The sequence below is a fragment of the Labrus mixtus genome, chromosome 13 (genome assembly GCF_963584025.1).
Source record: "Labrus mixtus chromosome 13, fLabMix1.1, whole genome shotgun sequence".
Classification (NCBI taxonomy): Eukaryota; Metazoa; Chordata; class Actinopteri; order Labriformes; family Labridae; genus Labrus; species Labrus mixtus.
The window spans coordinates 18,985,408-19,002,691 of record NC_083624.1 but is presented as its reverse complement, the minus strand read 5'-3'; the positions used below and the strand labels follow the sequence as shown (position 1 = coordinate 19,002,691).

The 17,284-nt window shown below is 45.0% G+C and overlaps 1 protein-coding gene across 1 annotated transcript; it reads left to right on the top strand.

Moving 5' to 3' along the window:
- Window positions 1–394: 394 nt before the first annotated feature.
- LOC132987143 (ribosomal RNA processing protein 1 homolog B-like) lies at window positions 395–17,130 on the top strand. The gene is made up of 16 exons (XM_061054010.1): window positions 395–597; window positions 1,063–1,145; window positions 2,322–2,379; window positions 2,503–2,588; window positions 4,204–4,265; window positions 4,481–4,610; window positions 7,330–7,394; window positions 7,691–7,914; window positions 8,242–8,378; window positions 9,201–9,298; window positions 10,261–10,280; window positions 10,393–10,545; window positions 11,262–12,583; window positions 12,673–12,837; window positions 15,528–15,594; window positions 16,744–17,130. The coding sequence occupies exons 1-16, from the start codon at window positions 471–473 to the stop codon at window positions 16,956–16,958; spliced, it is 3,012 nt and encodes a 1,003-aa protein (XP_060909993.1). The 5' UTR covers window positions 395–470; the 3' UTR covers window positions 16,959–17,130.
- The last annotated feature ends 154 nt before the right edge of the window (window positions 17,131–17,284 follow it).

Here is a 17,284-nt window from a genome sequence, read left to right as displayed (position 1 = left end):
CTGAAGGGGTAAATAAATGCTCTTCATTCAGCTGTGTGCACACAAACTTCAGGCCACCCCATGCACAAGTCAGTGCTTCAGTTGGGGCACCTCAGTCCAAAAAGTCTGGACACACCCCTGACTACTTTAGACTTTATTCATTTTAACCCTGTGTTTGACCTCTTTGCTGCCCTTGTTTTTTTTTTTTTGCAGAAGTTATATCTCTATCTTCCTCGAAATTGTTCTTGGAACTTGATTTCAATACACAAAGAAGTCTGGGGTCAAATTAGTGCATTAAAAGCTGATGTGGCAGCATCAGCCTGCCACCCTGAGGATCTACGCGGAACTACACCGTTTTGTGGCGCGCGGACCGACGTCATCAGTCCGCGTCGCATGGGGAGGGGGGGGGTGGTGGTGGCGAAACGTGGGGAGGAAGAAGTGGAGCAAACAGCGTTGTGAAGCTTCTCCACGTGAACCGATGCGAACGGAACATGGCGTCGACTCAGGAGCCGGAGATCCAGTTCGCCCAGAGACTGGCCTCCAACGAGAAGCCCATCCGGACCAAGGCGATAAAGAAGCTGAGGAAGTACATTAATGTCAGATCTCAGAAGGAAGCAGGTGAGCTAGCGTGACCGCGTTTCAACTGCTCTGCTAACAACAGCGAAACTCAAACTTACTGCTCGGAAATAGCGGCTAACACTAAGGCATTACAGGGTGTGATTAAATAATAGATTCCTGTTTTAAAGGGACTAATCCCATCTTTATGAGAGTTTGGAGGGTGGTTTAATCCCTGGTAGCTCATGCACACGTGTGGATGAGAGTTAGCTTGCAGATAAAATGTCAAACACATCATCAGTAATCTGTGAGAAAGCAACGATAACCTTTAAAATCATACCTGGTGGATCCTGTTTTGCCTTGCTAATAAGTAAAGAGTCCACCAGGTGTCTTATTTAAAATGATGTCGCAGATTATCACAGGTGAAAAGTTGCCCTCTCCTCCATACAATGAATGAATAGTAATCAACCTTTTAGATATGCAGTCAACTCTAACCCTCGGATATTTGTTTTTGCTCCTTCTGCTCAGGTGGTTTCTCAAGCGATGAGGTGCTCAAGCTGTGGAAAGGTCTCTTCTACTGTCTGTGGATGCAGGACAAACCCCTGCTGCAGGTATGATCTGCTCCTGCCTGTGACCTTCTGTTAAACGCCTCAGAGTAACAGGAAGAGGCGAGAATAATCCTCCCAGTCAACAGATATGAAAACAAGTCATTCTGATCACTGGCTGCAGACCCGGAGCTGCGAGGTTACACACAGGCTGAAGTAGACAAAGGTCAATAAAGATGACGACTTCTTTTGCTGAGATGGTTTACTGTTGCCCTCTTCTTGCACACTTGGCATGTGACGTCCACATGTGGGAGAAACACAGCGACAGAATGCTGGATGATCTATATTTACTAACTTTACCGTAACCTTTCTTACCCTGGAACGTGACAGACAAATTATACAATTGTTTCCTCCAAAAGGTGACACGGTTGTTTTTCTTTCCGATATCGAACCATTAGAAACATAAAGTTATCTGTTCGGCTGGAATATAAATACGGTGCAGTAGTGTTCTGATGATTGTCAGTCACTGAGGATGATCAAACACAGAGCCTTCAACCATCCATCAAGTAGACAGATATATGTGCCGATATCTTTCTTAGATCTGTAGAGATAAATATATAGATATACAAATGTATTGTGTTGATCCCTCAAATGCCGTTATCAAAAGATTTCTAATGAAGACAAGATGGTCACTCAGCTGGAAAGAAACTGAGCATGAGCGTGCATCACCGCCTGACACTCTGGAGAGTGATGATGCTTGTTGTAATCCTTATAGCGCCCTCTGCTGGTGACAGAGAACTGCTAGTTTAATACAATGAAACTCGAATGAAATGCTTTTTAACTGGTGAATAAATCTAGTAATATCCGCGCTAAAATTGGACTGGATTTGCTAATATCGGCCGATTAACCTGCCAGGCTCTAATATCATGGCTGCTCATAAGGGGGGTGGGGGGGTTAAGGGGAAAGCTCTCTGGAAACGACGAAACGTTCAGTTGGATATAATGTGTGATATAATGTTTCAGTCGTCTGCAACAAGTTGTCATTAAGAATTATCTGAGGTGTTAGCAGTTAATTTAATTTGGATTGACTTATGAATAAATATTAAAAAAACATTTTTTTGTTATTTGATAAATGTCAACGTCAGTAAGCCTTTCATATCCATGTTAGTCTTTATTTTTTAGCTCATGTTTAAATGTGAAACTCTCCTCCCTGATAGGACATTAATTCTTACTTGTGTTTCAGGAGGAGCTGTCGAACCAAATCTCCAGCCTGATTCACAGCTTCCAGCACATCGACGGACGTAAGTGAACCACGCGTGGTTTCATCCTCTCTCGTTATTTCAGTGTGATATTTCCCCCCCCCCCTGAGAGCGGCGCTGTTCTGTTCATCGTGTGACGATGACGTGTGTGTTTGTTCACTGCAGAGTTTTTATACCTGGAGAGTTTCCTGCAGACCTTCAAACGGGAGTGGACCGGTATCGACCGGCTGCGGATGGACAAGTTCTTCCAGGTGAGCGTGAGGAGGATGCTCGATGAGACGACACTTTCTATCAGCTTGTAGTTGAAGACTGTAGTAATTCAAAGCTTTCCTTTAAGAATATGTCTGATTACCTCAGACCATGAATGTAAAGTCCAACTTTAGTTACTTTCTAATAAAGAATATGTTTTACAAACTAAAATGATCCTAAAAGATCCCGTTATGTGATTTATATAACCAGTGCAGGGACAACGTGTAGTTCTGTGGTCAGCCAAGGGGCCCAACTGAGTTTTGAAGCGAGGGATTTCATCCGCCTTTACTTAAAGGTTAGCTAATGTGGACATGAATAACATTAACTTGGGCGAGTCTCCTTCTGCGTGTGTGTTGTTTACAGAAAGGAGGGCTCTATTTAGTACTTAAGATAGTCTCCATTTAGAGAAATGAAACCGTAAACTTACGCTGCAATGTCAGATGTCCCGTCCAGTCCACTCAGCGACCTAAATAACATTGACTTAAACGAGTCTCTTTCTGCGCATGCGTCGCGTGTGTCGTTTTCCGCGTGTCTCGTGTTTCAAGTAGGTTTTGATTCCATCGTGCTGCGCCCATTCAACAACAATATGAGCTTATCTAAACTTCACATTCAGCAGTGCGCGTCTTCGGGTGAACAGCAATACACCCGCCAAGTGTGACGTCTATCGGACGAATGGTTGTTTAGAAACTCGACTAACAAACACACAGAGAGAGAGTCCTGGATTTAGAGATAGATAAAAGACTTCCTTGTCCACCAAGGGGAAATGTGTAGTCCCAGTTTACACGGTTGGTACATGGATACATACATGAGTAGACACCTGAAGCTGAATAAAGTGTTTAACTGGTGTCTCTGTTAAAGTGACAGCCGTCACAAACACTCCTGCCTTACCTGCCTAATAGATCATTACTGATGTTTTGGACCTTGTCACATTTGTTAACCAGCTGAGACGTTTTCTTGGAGAACTCGGATTACAAACTCAAACTTGGCAAAGTATCGTTAGTGAGGCAGAGAGGGACTCTTTCTGTTGGCTTAGTAACGTCATCAGGTGTTGATTCTGACTCGTCTTTATTGTCTTGAAATGAACATCTCCAACAACCTGACAGAGCTGACAGGTCGGACAGACTCTGTCTGGTTTACAAGCTGCTGGATTTGGTCGGCTGTGGCTCAGTGGTAGAGTCGGTCCTCTCTCAACAGGAGGGTCGGAGGTTTGATCCCCGGCTCCTGCAGCTACATGTCCGATGTGTCCTTGGGCAAGACACTTAACCCCAAGTTGCTCCTGCTGCTTTGTCAGCGGGGTGTGAATATGTATGAATGGATGAGTTAATACTGATGGACTCTTTACTCAGCAGCCTCTACCATCAGTGTGTGAATGTGTAGGTGTGACCTGCGGTGTCAAAGAGCTTTGAGTCGGCAGAAGACTAGAAAAGAAATATACTCAAGTCCATTTACCATTTGATGAACATCAATCATTTCAAAAAGAGAGAGAGAGAGAGAGAGCAAACAGCTGATGGACGCTTCATTTGGTAAACAAAGAAAAGTGTTTTTTAAACATTTCTGTGGTGCATTCTGGGAAATGTTGTTCAAGATGAATTAAACAAACATTTCTTTCTCTAACAGCTGGTTCGCTTCATGTTCAGACGAATGTTTGAACTGCTGAAGAAGAAAAACTGGGACAGCAGGTAATGTTCATGTTTCTGTTTCCGTAGTAAGAACTCACGCCGTTTGTAAGCGAGAGGGAGTCGTCTGTTTTTAATCATTTTACAGTTTAAAATAGGACATGGGGTGTTTATAGGGTTTAATGACAGGATGCTGGCTCGCCCACAAAGACTGCTGTTGACATATTCTAACGTGATTTAGAAGGGAATAACGGTATGCACTCGTTCTCTCTCCTCAGCGCGGTGTCCAGGTTTCTGGAGCTGCTGACGACTCAGCTCCTGCAGAGCGGCAGCGAGGCGCCCTGCGGGCTGCAGTTTCATGTCCTGGACGTCTACATGTCGGAGCTGGCAGCTGTGGGCTCTGCAGAGGTACTACACCACTGTGCACCGGCACACTTCTGCTTTTTAGGATCAGAAATCTGTTCTCATCGTCAAATGTGAGAGAATGTGTCGGGATTGTGGGAGTCTGACACCGAAAGAAGTCATGAAACAAATGGAATTGAAATGTATTCAAATTCGGTATCAGTATCGGCCCTGATTTTCAAAATGTTTGCATCCCTGGTCGCTTTTGTTGATTTTGTTCTTCTTGTAACTTCAATTCATTTGTAGTTTGATTTTTAACCCCCGGTTACGACCACAACCTTCTCTGTGTTACGGTCTAAGTGAGTGACACGCCCCCTGCACACAAGATGAGGATTTTTCAGTGATATTTATGGACTCCGTCTCGCCCTGCCTTGGTCTTGGTCTTGACTCAGTCTTGATCCCTATAATTCTCTGTCTTGTCTCGGTCTCTGAGCACTCTGGTCTCGGTGTGGTCTTGACTACAACACTAGTACAGCGTCTGCATGTTGAGGTTGCATCTGTGAATCGAGATGGTTTAAACCACAAAGCCAGTCAAAGGGAGTGAACGTTTTAAAGGAGTTGTCTTCCGTCTCCTCGCCAGGAGCCACATTTCACGTTGCACTGCCTCAGTTTGCAAAGCATCCTGGGAATGTTCTGCCTTCTTCTCTGTGTCAAGAGCAATATGTCCACTACCTCTTTTTAAACGGGGAATAATTCCCCTCACTGGAGCCTTCTAAAGGGCGCGTTTGGGTCAAGCGGGGGAATTTGGATGCAGCTCTGGTAACTTAAAAACTTTCAACAAACCTTGATCTCAAGCTGGCAGAGTCTGAAATTAAGTTTTTCCTCCATCACCGCTCCCTGACAGTTTATTAAATGGAATAAATCAAACAAACTTAATCCCTGACTTCTCAACTTTAGAGTTGCAGGCCTGCACGTTTATGATTCCGGGTTTTAAGGTCTCACTGCTGCCCTGACTGTGTTACAGAAGCCAGAAAACAGACAACCTCTTTGGGTTCTCCTCATATTGGAACGTTTTTTATATGACCCAAACTCTTAAACCCTGCGGAGAGAGGTGAAGAAAACAAAGCAGCTAATTCCTTCCTTTGCCCTGCCTCAAGGTTTTGTCCTGTGTTTGCTTGAATCTGCTCTTAAAACAGGAGGGAAGCTCACTAATCTGAATGTTTCCAGCCCGTCTCCGTGGAGTCCTGACTCTTTATCTGTCACACCGGATAAAGAAGACTAATCTGTGTCTGTGTCTAAACCAATTTAGCTCTTCTCCTGCTGCAGATTTAGTTAATTTAATCCTTTCATTTAGGTCTAAATAAAAAGGAGGAGAGTCATGATTACATTTTGTTTCTCAAGTGGAATTAACGTTGGTGTTGGTCTGTACGACCTGAGACACGTCTGCATTGCAAAACAAGAACTCTGTTTGATATCACATCAGTGCAGACAACCTGCGTTGCAGTCTGTGGTGCAGACAGTCTCCAGATCGTTGAGTTAATCTACCGCTGGGCCTGCAGAGCCTGAATGTCACCTTCCTGTATCACCAGCACGTCGTTCTCTGTTCCGGTAAATGCTGTGGCGTCATATGTTGACGGTGCAGCAGCAGAGTTTTGACCTGCAGCTACAGCTCCTGCGCTGTTGTGTTGAGAGTGGAAGTTTAAATTCTGTTGTCCTGAAAACCCTGCTGCATACCACTCCACACTTGCAGCTACATCTTCATTAGAAGGACAGGCGTTGTTCCAGCTGTGTTTTGCGATGATTGAACATTAAATGAGTACGGATAGCAGACCTGTCAGGATCTGAGGGGCCTTAAAGGGATACTTCACCCATTTGCATTAAGCTTTGTATCATTAGAAACTTGGTATTATTTTTGAATGGTCGTGCATCCCGCCCTCATTTTCCCCTGAGGCGGGAAATCTTTGTATTTCTGAGTCTGAAAAGGAGCTTACAGGGACGCAAAAATCGTCATTTTGCGTCACTGGAAGCTGTTGCGGTTAGCGGGGTGAAACTGCAATGCTAGTTCGTCATATTTTTGACCACTGAAGCTACAGACCAATCACAGATCAGTGGGTGGGACCTCACTCCCAGAATCGAAACTTAAGGTCCGCCATATTGCTTGGAAGCTATGCTAACAGGCTCTATGGAGAAAGCTGATAATGGCTAAAAAAAGCTGATATGGATGAAGGGGATTTTGAAGGTCTTGTGCTCGAATCGGCTGTTCGTGGCTATCTCTATGAGCCGCAATATAGCGGCGAGACGTCTGGCAGCAACCGTCTCACCGCTATATTGCCACCTCAGCCAAGACATAAGGCCTGCCTGTCGGCGGCGGTGAGGACGAGGAGCTGGGGCGGACTGGTGGTGTCAGTGCTCTCATAGAGTCTGTTTTCTGCCAGGAATTTCCAATATGCCAATTCCTTCTGGAAGAAATCTCGGAATCAGTTGAGGAAACGGCCGTATTTGTAGTCTATAAATATAGGACCTTAGTGGGAGTGGCCTGCGGTGCTGTGCATTCTGGGATTTGGTGTCTTTCATCCACATGAGCCAAAAAGACACTATCTTCCTTTTCTCAGTCAAGAAGGCACCAACTTCAAAATGTATTTCACATTTCTACTACATATATGACCCAATGTCAATACAGATTCATGTTTCAACGGGTGAAGTATCCCTTTAATGCTCCTCCCGTGTTCCAACACGTTGTCTTCCTGAGTCATCTCTAATGTGCTCTTCTCTTTTCTCTCTACAGCTCACTGCTGATCAGAATTTAATATTCATCGAGCCGTTCTGCAGAACAGCGGCAAAAACAAAAGAGTAAGTCCACGTTACCTCACCCTCTCTGTCTCCTTCACACCCCGTACCTCACTGCAGGAGTGTGTATGAATCTCCTTCCAGATGGTTTTCTGTACTTCATGGTGGTGCAGCGGGAGTTCTGTTGATAATCTTTGATTCTTTTTCCACACCTTGTGCACGTCTCATTCTGTCTGCATTTCAAAGTGACTGTGCAGTTTAGGATCAGCCTGAGCAGGAATGTCTCAGAATATTAAACACAGCATCGCCTCATCCACCTGTTGCTTCTCTTTGTGTGTTTTGTTTTTTTGTTATTCTAGTCGGAGTCTTTCCGGAGCTATCTGCAACAGCATCTTCAGCACCATCATCGATCAGGCTCCGTTTGCCATCGAGGACTTGATGAACGAGGTGAAAGCAGCACATGAGTCAGACTCCGACTCGGGACAGGCCTCTGAAGAGGACCAAGAGGAAGAAGAGGACGAAGAGGAGAAAACAACAAGAAGAAGAAGCAAGCCCGTCGGCAAGAAAGGAAAGCAGATCAATGGTACATCTCCAGAGAAAACACAGAAATCATACACTCCTGGATCTCTGTTAATAAGAACGTAGTAGTTCGATGTCTTACTACCACACTTTGAAGAAAATCAAGGACACAAATGTAGGGTGTTAGAAACCTCCTGTTTCTGTAGAAGTTTGTTTCTCTTTTAGAAGTGCATCCTTAGTTCAGAAATATGATCAATATCCAGATATTGAATATGCAGAGTGCAGAAGCAGACTTTTTGATAAAGTGAGAATATGTGACTAAAAAGGCTGCGGAGGTTCTCCTTTCCCTTTAAGTGTTTAAACTTCAGTTGAGCTGTTTTCTTCTTTTCAGGCCGAAAACCAAATGAAATCGAGGACGAGGAGGAGGAAGATGATGATGATGATGATGATGATGATGATGAGCTTCTTCACTTGGAGGACTCGGACACAGAGATGCCGTGTGATGAAGACGTGGGTCCAGTCCTGCAGGTGAATGAATGACGGCACTCTGACTCTGTTTGGGGTTTCTATCTGTGACAGCCAATCAGCTCTCTGTGTTTTATGTTCATGCAGGCAGTTTGTTTTTACTCTTATTTATAAAAAGTCAAACGATAGCATTTTTTTAAAGGAGCAATATGTAACTCTGACACCTAGTGTTTAAAATGGGTACTGCAGTCTAATTTCAAAACATTGCAGAGAGCCGTCTCTCCCCCCCTCTTTAGAGTCTTATTAGAAACACGCAGAGTCTTTTTATGTCAGGTACAATCACTTCTATCTGAACCAGTTCTCTTGACTGCTTACATTTTTTTATTATAAACATAGACTTAAACTCCATTAAAGGATCAACACCCTCCCCCCTAATCAAAGCAGGGAGGTCTGATTATCACTGCCTGTATCGCTTTAAGATTCCCCGTTTTTCATGTTTAACTAACAGAACAAAATAAGCTTTAAAATGTTATTAAAGATATCTTGCAGATCTAATCTAGATTGTCTAAGTGTCCTCGAACACACCACGAAAGTTGAAGCCCGTGAATGTGTCTTGGTGTTCTCTTCGGGAGTGAGGGTCCTGTTAGAAGACACTTTGAAGTCTAACAGTCTCAAAATAGAAACTTGAGGGATTCTTTGGAGAACAGCTGCAGGAATGAAAAGTTTATCAGCAGGTGGATTATCGTGTCTTTTCACTCTGAAGCTTCTTCATCTGCTCATCAGTCCGATTCAGAGGAGAGACACATAATGGAGATTAGTTTCTGATGAGCTGTCTGTGTGTGTCTCTGTGTGTGTGTGTGTTTGTGTGTGTGTGTGTGTGTGTAGTTTGACTACACAGCCCTGGCAGACAAACTGTTCGTGTTCGCCAGCCGGAGCAACACACCGAGCCACAACAGACAGAGACTCTACAAGATCATCAAAGTGTGAGTACAAGCCTAATGCTAAGTGTTCGTGTGTGGGCGTGTGTGCGTGTGTGTGTGGGCGTGTGTGTGTGTGTGTGTGTGTGGGCGTGTGTGTGTGTGGCTGCCTTAATGACAGAGAGCCAGCAGCGTTAGAAAACAAGACCCTAATTCCCTCTGAACTTTTTCAATGTGTTTCCTCCTTTTGTTCTCGATGATTTAAAATAACATTTACTTCACGATTGTCTGGTTAATAATTCTGTCTGGTTTTTCAAAAAAGCAGATTCTTAATGAATCTGTGACAACCAGACTTGTATTTCTTTCTGTCATTGTTTCAAATCAGACTGTGGTCTCAAACGTTATAGTTCATCAGCCACGAATAATTCTTTTATTCTGTCAGAGCACCTGATGAGAGTCCATGTCTGAACTTATTTACACGCCAATGTTCAGTGTTTGTTATGACGCCACCTACTGGTAGCAGACGGTAAGCCGGTAAACTGTTATTGTATTTTGGGGTTAAAAAATAAATCCTCCACAGATCCAGAGCATTCATCCGTATCCTCTGTCCGCAGACCTGTGAAAACTTCACCTGTAAACTCTCCGACAAACAGCCAATCACAATGTGTGACGTGGTACAAACGTAGAGTCAATCATTTTGTGTACAGCACGAGCGGATGGCTCCACTACCCTGTAAACATTCAAGAAACCGTTTGAAAGGACGACTTGATGATTTGCTTTTAAACTTGTTGTTGCTTCAGAGTTATGACATCATAACTTCTCACCATGGCTCCGCCTCTAAACAACCTGTCCCCGCTCTAATCAGCTAGAATCATGGAGAACACCTGTGTGAGCGTGTGGAGGCTTTAAGCTGGTCCTCTGCTGGAATCCTGGTTCTTTGTGAAGTTGTGTTTTTATTTCTGAACTCATGTTTGTATTCTCCTCCCCTCTCTTCTATTCTCTTCTCGGGGTCCGGTGTCGTATTTCAGGCTGCGTGACCTCAGTGAAGGTAGGAGCTCTCCATCACACCGTCTCTTTCTTCACTCTAGATTTGATATCTAATGTAAACAGAATCACTCTTCTCGATCTTTGACCTCTCTCCGTCTCCTCCTGGCTTTCAGGCGTCTTCCCTCAGGACGAGTATCCGGAGGAAGTCTCCACAGACGAGGACGATGATTATTTCGGCAGCAGGAAGAGGATGAAGAAAAGACGACGAAACAGGGAGGAGGAAGAGGAAGACCAGGAGGAGGCTCCAGCTGCCAAGAAAAAGAAAGGTATCTCATGATTTACAGCCTGCTGGGAGATGAAAAGTTATCAGAAAATGAACTGAATACACCGACAAATAATTCAGAAAGCTAAATCATTTAGAGTTTGTAGGAAACAGAAGTTTTGTTGCTTTAAAAAATTCAGGTAACATTTCACTGTGTTTCATATTTTGACTCTGAAACCAACATTAGTTCACCTCACAAGCTAAAGTGACGAGAATGATGCAAAGTTACAGATTATTTAAAGGAGCAGTATGTAACTCTGACACCTAGTGTTTAAAATGTGTACTGCAGTCTATATTCTAAACTTTGTAGAGAGCTGTCTCCCCCCGCCCCCTCCTCTCTAGAGTTGATGCTCACACAGGTTGCCATGTGGTGGACACTGAAGCTTCAGTGTTTATCCAGCTCTGCATTGGTCTGTAAACCTTTCTGCGTTCTAACCTCTCTCCATTTTTCAAAAGCATCTCCAATATTGATCCTAGTTTGAGCACGTTTCTGCTCGTGGAGCTTATTAGAAACATGCAGAGGCTTTTTAGGTCGGGTACAATCACTTCTATCTGAACCAGTTCTCTTGCCCGCTTCCATCGCTGCAACACCTGTTGGTGTGACCTGATAACTGCTCTCATATCTGACAAACCGAGGGGCGTCTGAAACGGCCAGACCACTCAGAGAGAAGTACAGTGCAAACAGTGACATCTATCTGATCTGTGTTTCTGCTTCTTCAGGGAAGAAAAAGGAGGCATCCAAACCAGACGGTCAAAACAAAGACTCAGGAAACGATGTCAGTGACGCAGCTGATGTGACGGCAAACAGCGACAAGAAGAAAAAGAAGAAGAAGAAGAAGAAGAAGAAGAAGAAGAAAAAGAAAGCTGTGCAGGTAGGTGCTGCAGATTCTGAGGAAAACACGAAGACGTCTGAACAGGAGCAGAGTGTGGCTCAAGATCCGAGTGCACGCGAAGAGACCGAAGGAGGTAAAACAGAGAGTTCACAAGAAGAAAAGGAAGCAGAGAAGGAAAGCTGCATCTCATCTGTAAAAGTCACAGAGGCAGCAGCTGCAGACGGGCAGGCAGAAACTCTGCTCCTTTCTGAGGTGAAGAAACAGCCTTCAGTCACAGTCACAGAGGAAGCCAGCGAACAAACCCCAGACAGCCAGGACCAAGCGGAAGAATCGACAGAAAGCAAGAATCAGGAGCTGAGGAATCAGGAGGAGAAAAAGAAGAAGAAGACGAAGAAGAAGAAGAAGGGCCTGAAGTCACAAACGGATGAGGTTGTGGCTGAGTTGGAAGAAGCAGAAATAACGACAAAAACACCTGAGACTGAGACAGAAACTCCTGCCAAGAGGAAGAAGGAAGAGGAGGAGGGCCTGAAGGCTGAGGGAGAATCGAAGGAGGCTGCAGATCCCCCAGCAGCACTTTGTGAGGAAAATGGAACGACCGATTGTGCAACCCCAGCAAAGAGGAAAAAGAAGAAAAAGAACCTGCAGCCTGTCGACAAGGAGGAGGTGCAAGAGGTCGAGGGTGCAGCTGAGGAAGAGGGAGGACAGGCCGTAGCTGATATTCCATCACCAGCAGAAACGGCCACCCCACTTAAAAAGAAGACAAAGAAGAAGGCCGAGTGGGAGGAAGCAACAGCTGAGGCTGCGCGTGAAAGCTCTGCAACCCCGCTGAAGAAGAAAGCGAAGAAGAATGAAAAAGAAACGGAGGCTGCGGTGGAGGATGAGGGAGCGGCAGCGGTGGCAGAAATGGCCCAGGTGTCGGATGCTGAGACACCGCCGTGTGAGACGACAACACCCGCAAAGAAGAAGAAGAAGAGCGGGAAGAAGCCGGCGGCAGCTCAGGCTGAAGACATCAAAGATTCATCCGAGGCGCAGGTGGATGGCAGTGGAGACGCGGAGCTCCTGCTGGGAGTATCGGAGGTGCCCTCCTCTGGGAAATCAGCCAAGAAGAAGAAGAGGAAGATTCCCGTGGTGTTTGAGTTTGAGGCTGAGGAGGTGGAGGCGGCTGCATCGATCAACGGCCTCGCACAGGAGCAGACCAACGGAGACAGTGTGAGTGTTTAAAGGAGGTTAAATGGCTCACATTAGATTTAATTGTCTGAACACGCTTTTAGACTTCTAAATAACTTTTTTTATTGCAGAATGTGAGCGAGCAGTCAACGCCTCTAGCTGCTAAAAAGCCCAAGAAGAAGATGAAGACGCCCTCAGGGTCCGACTTTGTCACGTTTCAGAGCAACGCCGCCGTTCCAACGCCGCTCTTCTGCAAGACCAAGGGCGGCCTCAGCACCCCCCGGTCCAGCAAGAAGGTAAACGTCTCAACTCAAACTGCTTTCAATGAAACCGTCTGTTCTTTTACTGACGGATAATAAAGAACATTATCTGTAAAAAGCTGTGAGAAAAGAAGAAAATAATCCATCCAGAATTGCTCAAAGTCGTTGCCAACATACTCGTTCAAACTGAGACAATGTGCAGGAGTTCACCTTGCAACCTCTGTTTTTGTTGCCATGGTATCAAAACGAGTATTATTATCAATCGATTTCCACTACGGTCACACCTAAGTATAAAATCCTGTAACCATGACAACCCTATCCTCATCTCTCTTGCTTCCTGTAAAGCTGTTTTCATGCTCATAAGAACCAGAAGCAGCATGAAACCGTACCGTTGTACCATGCCTGAGAGCACTATACGAGATGAGCGCCAGGAGACGTTTAGTGATGTCATGTAGTGGTCCACTTCCTTGTTTGAGCACCGTTGAGTTCACAGACGGTGCTGGAGTACACCTGACACCCCCCCCCCCCCCCCCCCGAACTGAGTACACCTGACTGTGATATAAAAGCCTCTTTATAACCCTCTATGTAGGGACATCAACTCTGGGCGGCAGTAGCTCACACTGTAGGGACTTAGGTTCGGAACCGGAGGGTCGCCGGTTCAAGTCCCCGTGCAGACCAAAGTATGGAAGTTAAGTCTGGTGGCTGGAGATATGCAGGGTCACTTCCCGAGCAGCCTGATCACCATCTGTCGTGATCCCCGTGTTGCTGCCTCACTCTGACGTCTCTCCATTAATGCACGACCACAGATCCTGTTTGTACGTGTGTGTGAGAGAGAAGCATGTCTCTCTAGAAGTGTAACACCAGAATCTCCCCTCAGGGATTAATAAAGAATGTCAAATAAAATGCAAGTCAAACACACAGATGATTTTTCTTGTACGAGCTACGACGTTGCATTATCGCTCACTCACTACACGCTCCACGACAGCAGCAGAAGAAGAGCGATGTTAGAGTATTCAGATCCTCGAGGAACAAATCTTCAGGTTGTCTTCAAAACAGTAGTGAGAGTAAAAAGCGATACTTTGGAACATGAAGACGGATGGTCGTCGGCGCCGTTGACTCATAATCATGCCCAAATGCCTAGAGCGAGCCCTGCACCTGTTCATTTAGCCGATTTGTGTGTGTGTGTGTGTGTGTGTGTCTACCTACAGCTCGTGCGTTTAGAACTACTTCAGTTTTTTGGAGCGAACAGAGCACTCTGTAACAAAGTTTGTCTTCACATTACAGCAAGCTGTGACGTTACTAACGTGCAGCCACTGATTGTTGTCACACTCCCCGGGACTCTTTCAGATCCCAGGTGGCGCGAGCTCACCACTGCAGGCGGTTTTGGTTTCCATTGTCTGAACAACTGTCAGCTTTTAGAGATTTTCTAAGGGGGCTGAAAGAAGATATTTCAGAAACAGCCAGTTGGCAGCAGGTGAATCAAAAACAGCTCTTTTCTTCAACTACATGAGTCACTGCACGAGATGGAAAATAAATCTGTGAATGAAATGTGGAAACGGATGCTAAGAGTGTGTAGAGTGAAGGTTTGTTTTGAACTCTCCATGTAAACACGGATGTAAAGACTCGGGCGCTAACTGAAGTGATATCTGTCATAGTCACTTCCTGTGATCGTTTCATCACTGTTGCATCGATGAAGTGTGATGTTTGTATGATGATATTTGAGCCGTTACGCTGCTGCTGTAGGAGACAACGACGAGTAAAAAAAAAAAAATGGTGTCTGCTCGGAAACATTTTCTGGTCAACCTGACGTCACTGGCTGTCGACAGGATGTCTAACGATTCACTGCCAAGTAACATCCCACAGTTCAAGTCAAGCAACCTTTTTAAAAAAAAAAAAAGGGAGAACGATTTAAACAAGCGGCGACCTCTGGTGTTGAAAAATGAAGCCAATGCTGAAGTGCAAAATCCTGCAGTTCCTCGAGTGTCCACTAGAGGCTGGCTGCAGAAGTACAGGAAGTCACATACACACCCATTCTAAAAAGCCGGTTTGTCAGGAGGCTTAAAACCCGCCTCAGCTCCAGCTCTCAGCCTGTCACTAGGTTGACTGAAAGTTAGACTGAGACAGCATTTCCAGCATGGAGACCACCATCGATGGGACTCCAGCAGGAACATACGGGTGACGTCACTCAAACTGTCCAGGGGGGGTAAAGTAAGCAGCCGCTTGCCTCACAGTCCCTGAATCCAGGCTGAGAATCATCAGAGAGACGCTGGTTGTTCAAAAGCTCATGCTGGTGCAGTGAGGCAGATTTGCTGCATCATTTTCAAATCCGTTCACAGCAGAACAGCACGACTCATAGGAGGCGGAACACGGAAAGTTTTTGAGCCCTAGATATAAAAATCTTCAAGGCTGAAGCATATCTGATCCCGTCTGGGAGTCTGCTCCAGGCCCCTCGTGGAATAGGAACCAAACGCTGCATTCCTGAGTTTTATTTTTATGCCCAGATACTGTAAGGATGAACAACCTTTTGCATTTTCATCATCCTGGGGCGAGAAAACAAAATCTGTAACCGAGCAGAAGAGTCGTTCTCCTGCTTGTCTGCTTGATGTCAGATTAAGTGAGAGTCATTGTTCTTAAAGAGGTGAATGAGGTCGACTCCCTCTTCTGTGTGTTTCTGCTCTCGCCTGATTGTAACGTTACTGACCTTCTTTTGTGTTTTTAATCGACAGAAGACTCAAACTCCCAAATCGGAGTCCAAGAAGGTGACTTTCGGCCTCAAGAACAACAAGACAGCCGGTAAGAACGCCACACATTTATGTGCTCACTTACCATAACTACAAGAAGATGAGTGAACGAGGAAGGAGCACTTGAGTCTGAATATTACTGTGTTCAGAGCTAAGTGGTTCAGTGTGACAGGAAGAACAGGGAATGGAGCGCTTCAACTGAGGGTGTAGAAATAGTTGAGAAGGGCTCTCCAAGCAGAGAGTTAATTCAGGTGTCTGCAGTAATTTTACTGACTGTCAAGTAAGAGACGGAGCTGGCAGAGTGGATTCTGCACCTTTAGAATCACAGGAACACCATGCAGTAGTGGTGTGATGATACACTCTGCTCACGAGACGAGGCGAGACTTCACACGATTTTAGAGAAAGTGGTAAAATAAATCACTGAAAAAAAAAAAGTATTTAATTCCATTAAAAGACATGAAATGCAAAATGATGCAGGTATGTTTTAAGATACAAATCATCTTGTAATGAAATGTTACTGATCTTAAAGGACCAATCAGTGAGATGTGTACGGAGTGAAATGATAAAGTGACCTTACTATATGATCAGACATTAAGGAAACATGCTATGTTGAAGTGCTGGCTTCTCTGACAACAATGCAGCAGCCAGTATGTCCTCCTTCTAACTTTAGATTCTGGTCCTGAATGCTCTGGATTTTGTTGCAGTGATGGAAGCGGGCAAGAGAACTGGTTCAGATAGAAGTGATTGTACCCGACCTAAAAAGCCTCTGCATGTTTCTAATAAGCTCCACGAGCAGAAACGTGCTCAAACTAGGATCAATATTGGAGATGCTTTTGAAAAATGGAGAGAGGTTAGAACGCAGAAAGGTTTACAGACCGATGCAGAGCTGGATAAACACTGAAGCTTCAGTGTCCACCACATGGTGACCTGTGTGAGCATCGACTGTAGAGAGGAGGGGGCGGGGGGAGACAGCTCTCTACAATGTTTAGAATTTGGACTGCAGTACCCATTTTAACCACTAGGTGTCAGAGTTACATACTGCTCCTTTAATATATCAAAAACCTCTGATTCCTGCTTCTTTTTTATGGCACGCTGTCCGTGTGAATATTATGGTTTCTAATCGGAGCTCTAAGTGTTCAGTCTGTCTCAGTCATGTTGTGTAACCTGTGAAGTATGACCTTTGTTTCCTGTCACGCTGCAGAGTTCAGAAAGACGGATCGCAGCCTGTTGGTGAGTCCAGACGGCTCGTCTCGAGTGCCCTTTGACCCCCAGCAGAAACCCAAGTTTGGGGTCTTGAAGTCTCCGCCCACCCCTCTCTCCAAAGTTAAAAAGACCCCCACCAGCAGCAAGAAGGCCGTCTCCAAACTGTCAATCGTGACTCCTAAAAGACGAGCATCTGCTGCAGATTTCTTCTGAACGTCGGCGCCCTGACAGACTGTTGGTGCAGATGTAAAGGACTGAGTTACACACTTCTTCTGTTTGGACTGATTTATAAAGACGTATTTTTGTGTTTATTACACGTCGGCGTTTCCTCTCTGAGTGACTCCAAGTTTTAATAAAGTTACTCATTACAGTTTTTCCAATTTTATCCCGTGTCCAGCTTCATGTTTCTGTCCTGAGTGTGAAGAAAAATCTAAATTTAAAAGTAGACGTAAAGCACAGAGGTTACTTTAGACCTCTTCACCTTTTAGACAAACACTGTTTTTCCTTCAACGTTTAAGTAAAGACTTGGCGCTGCTTTC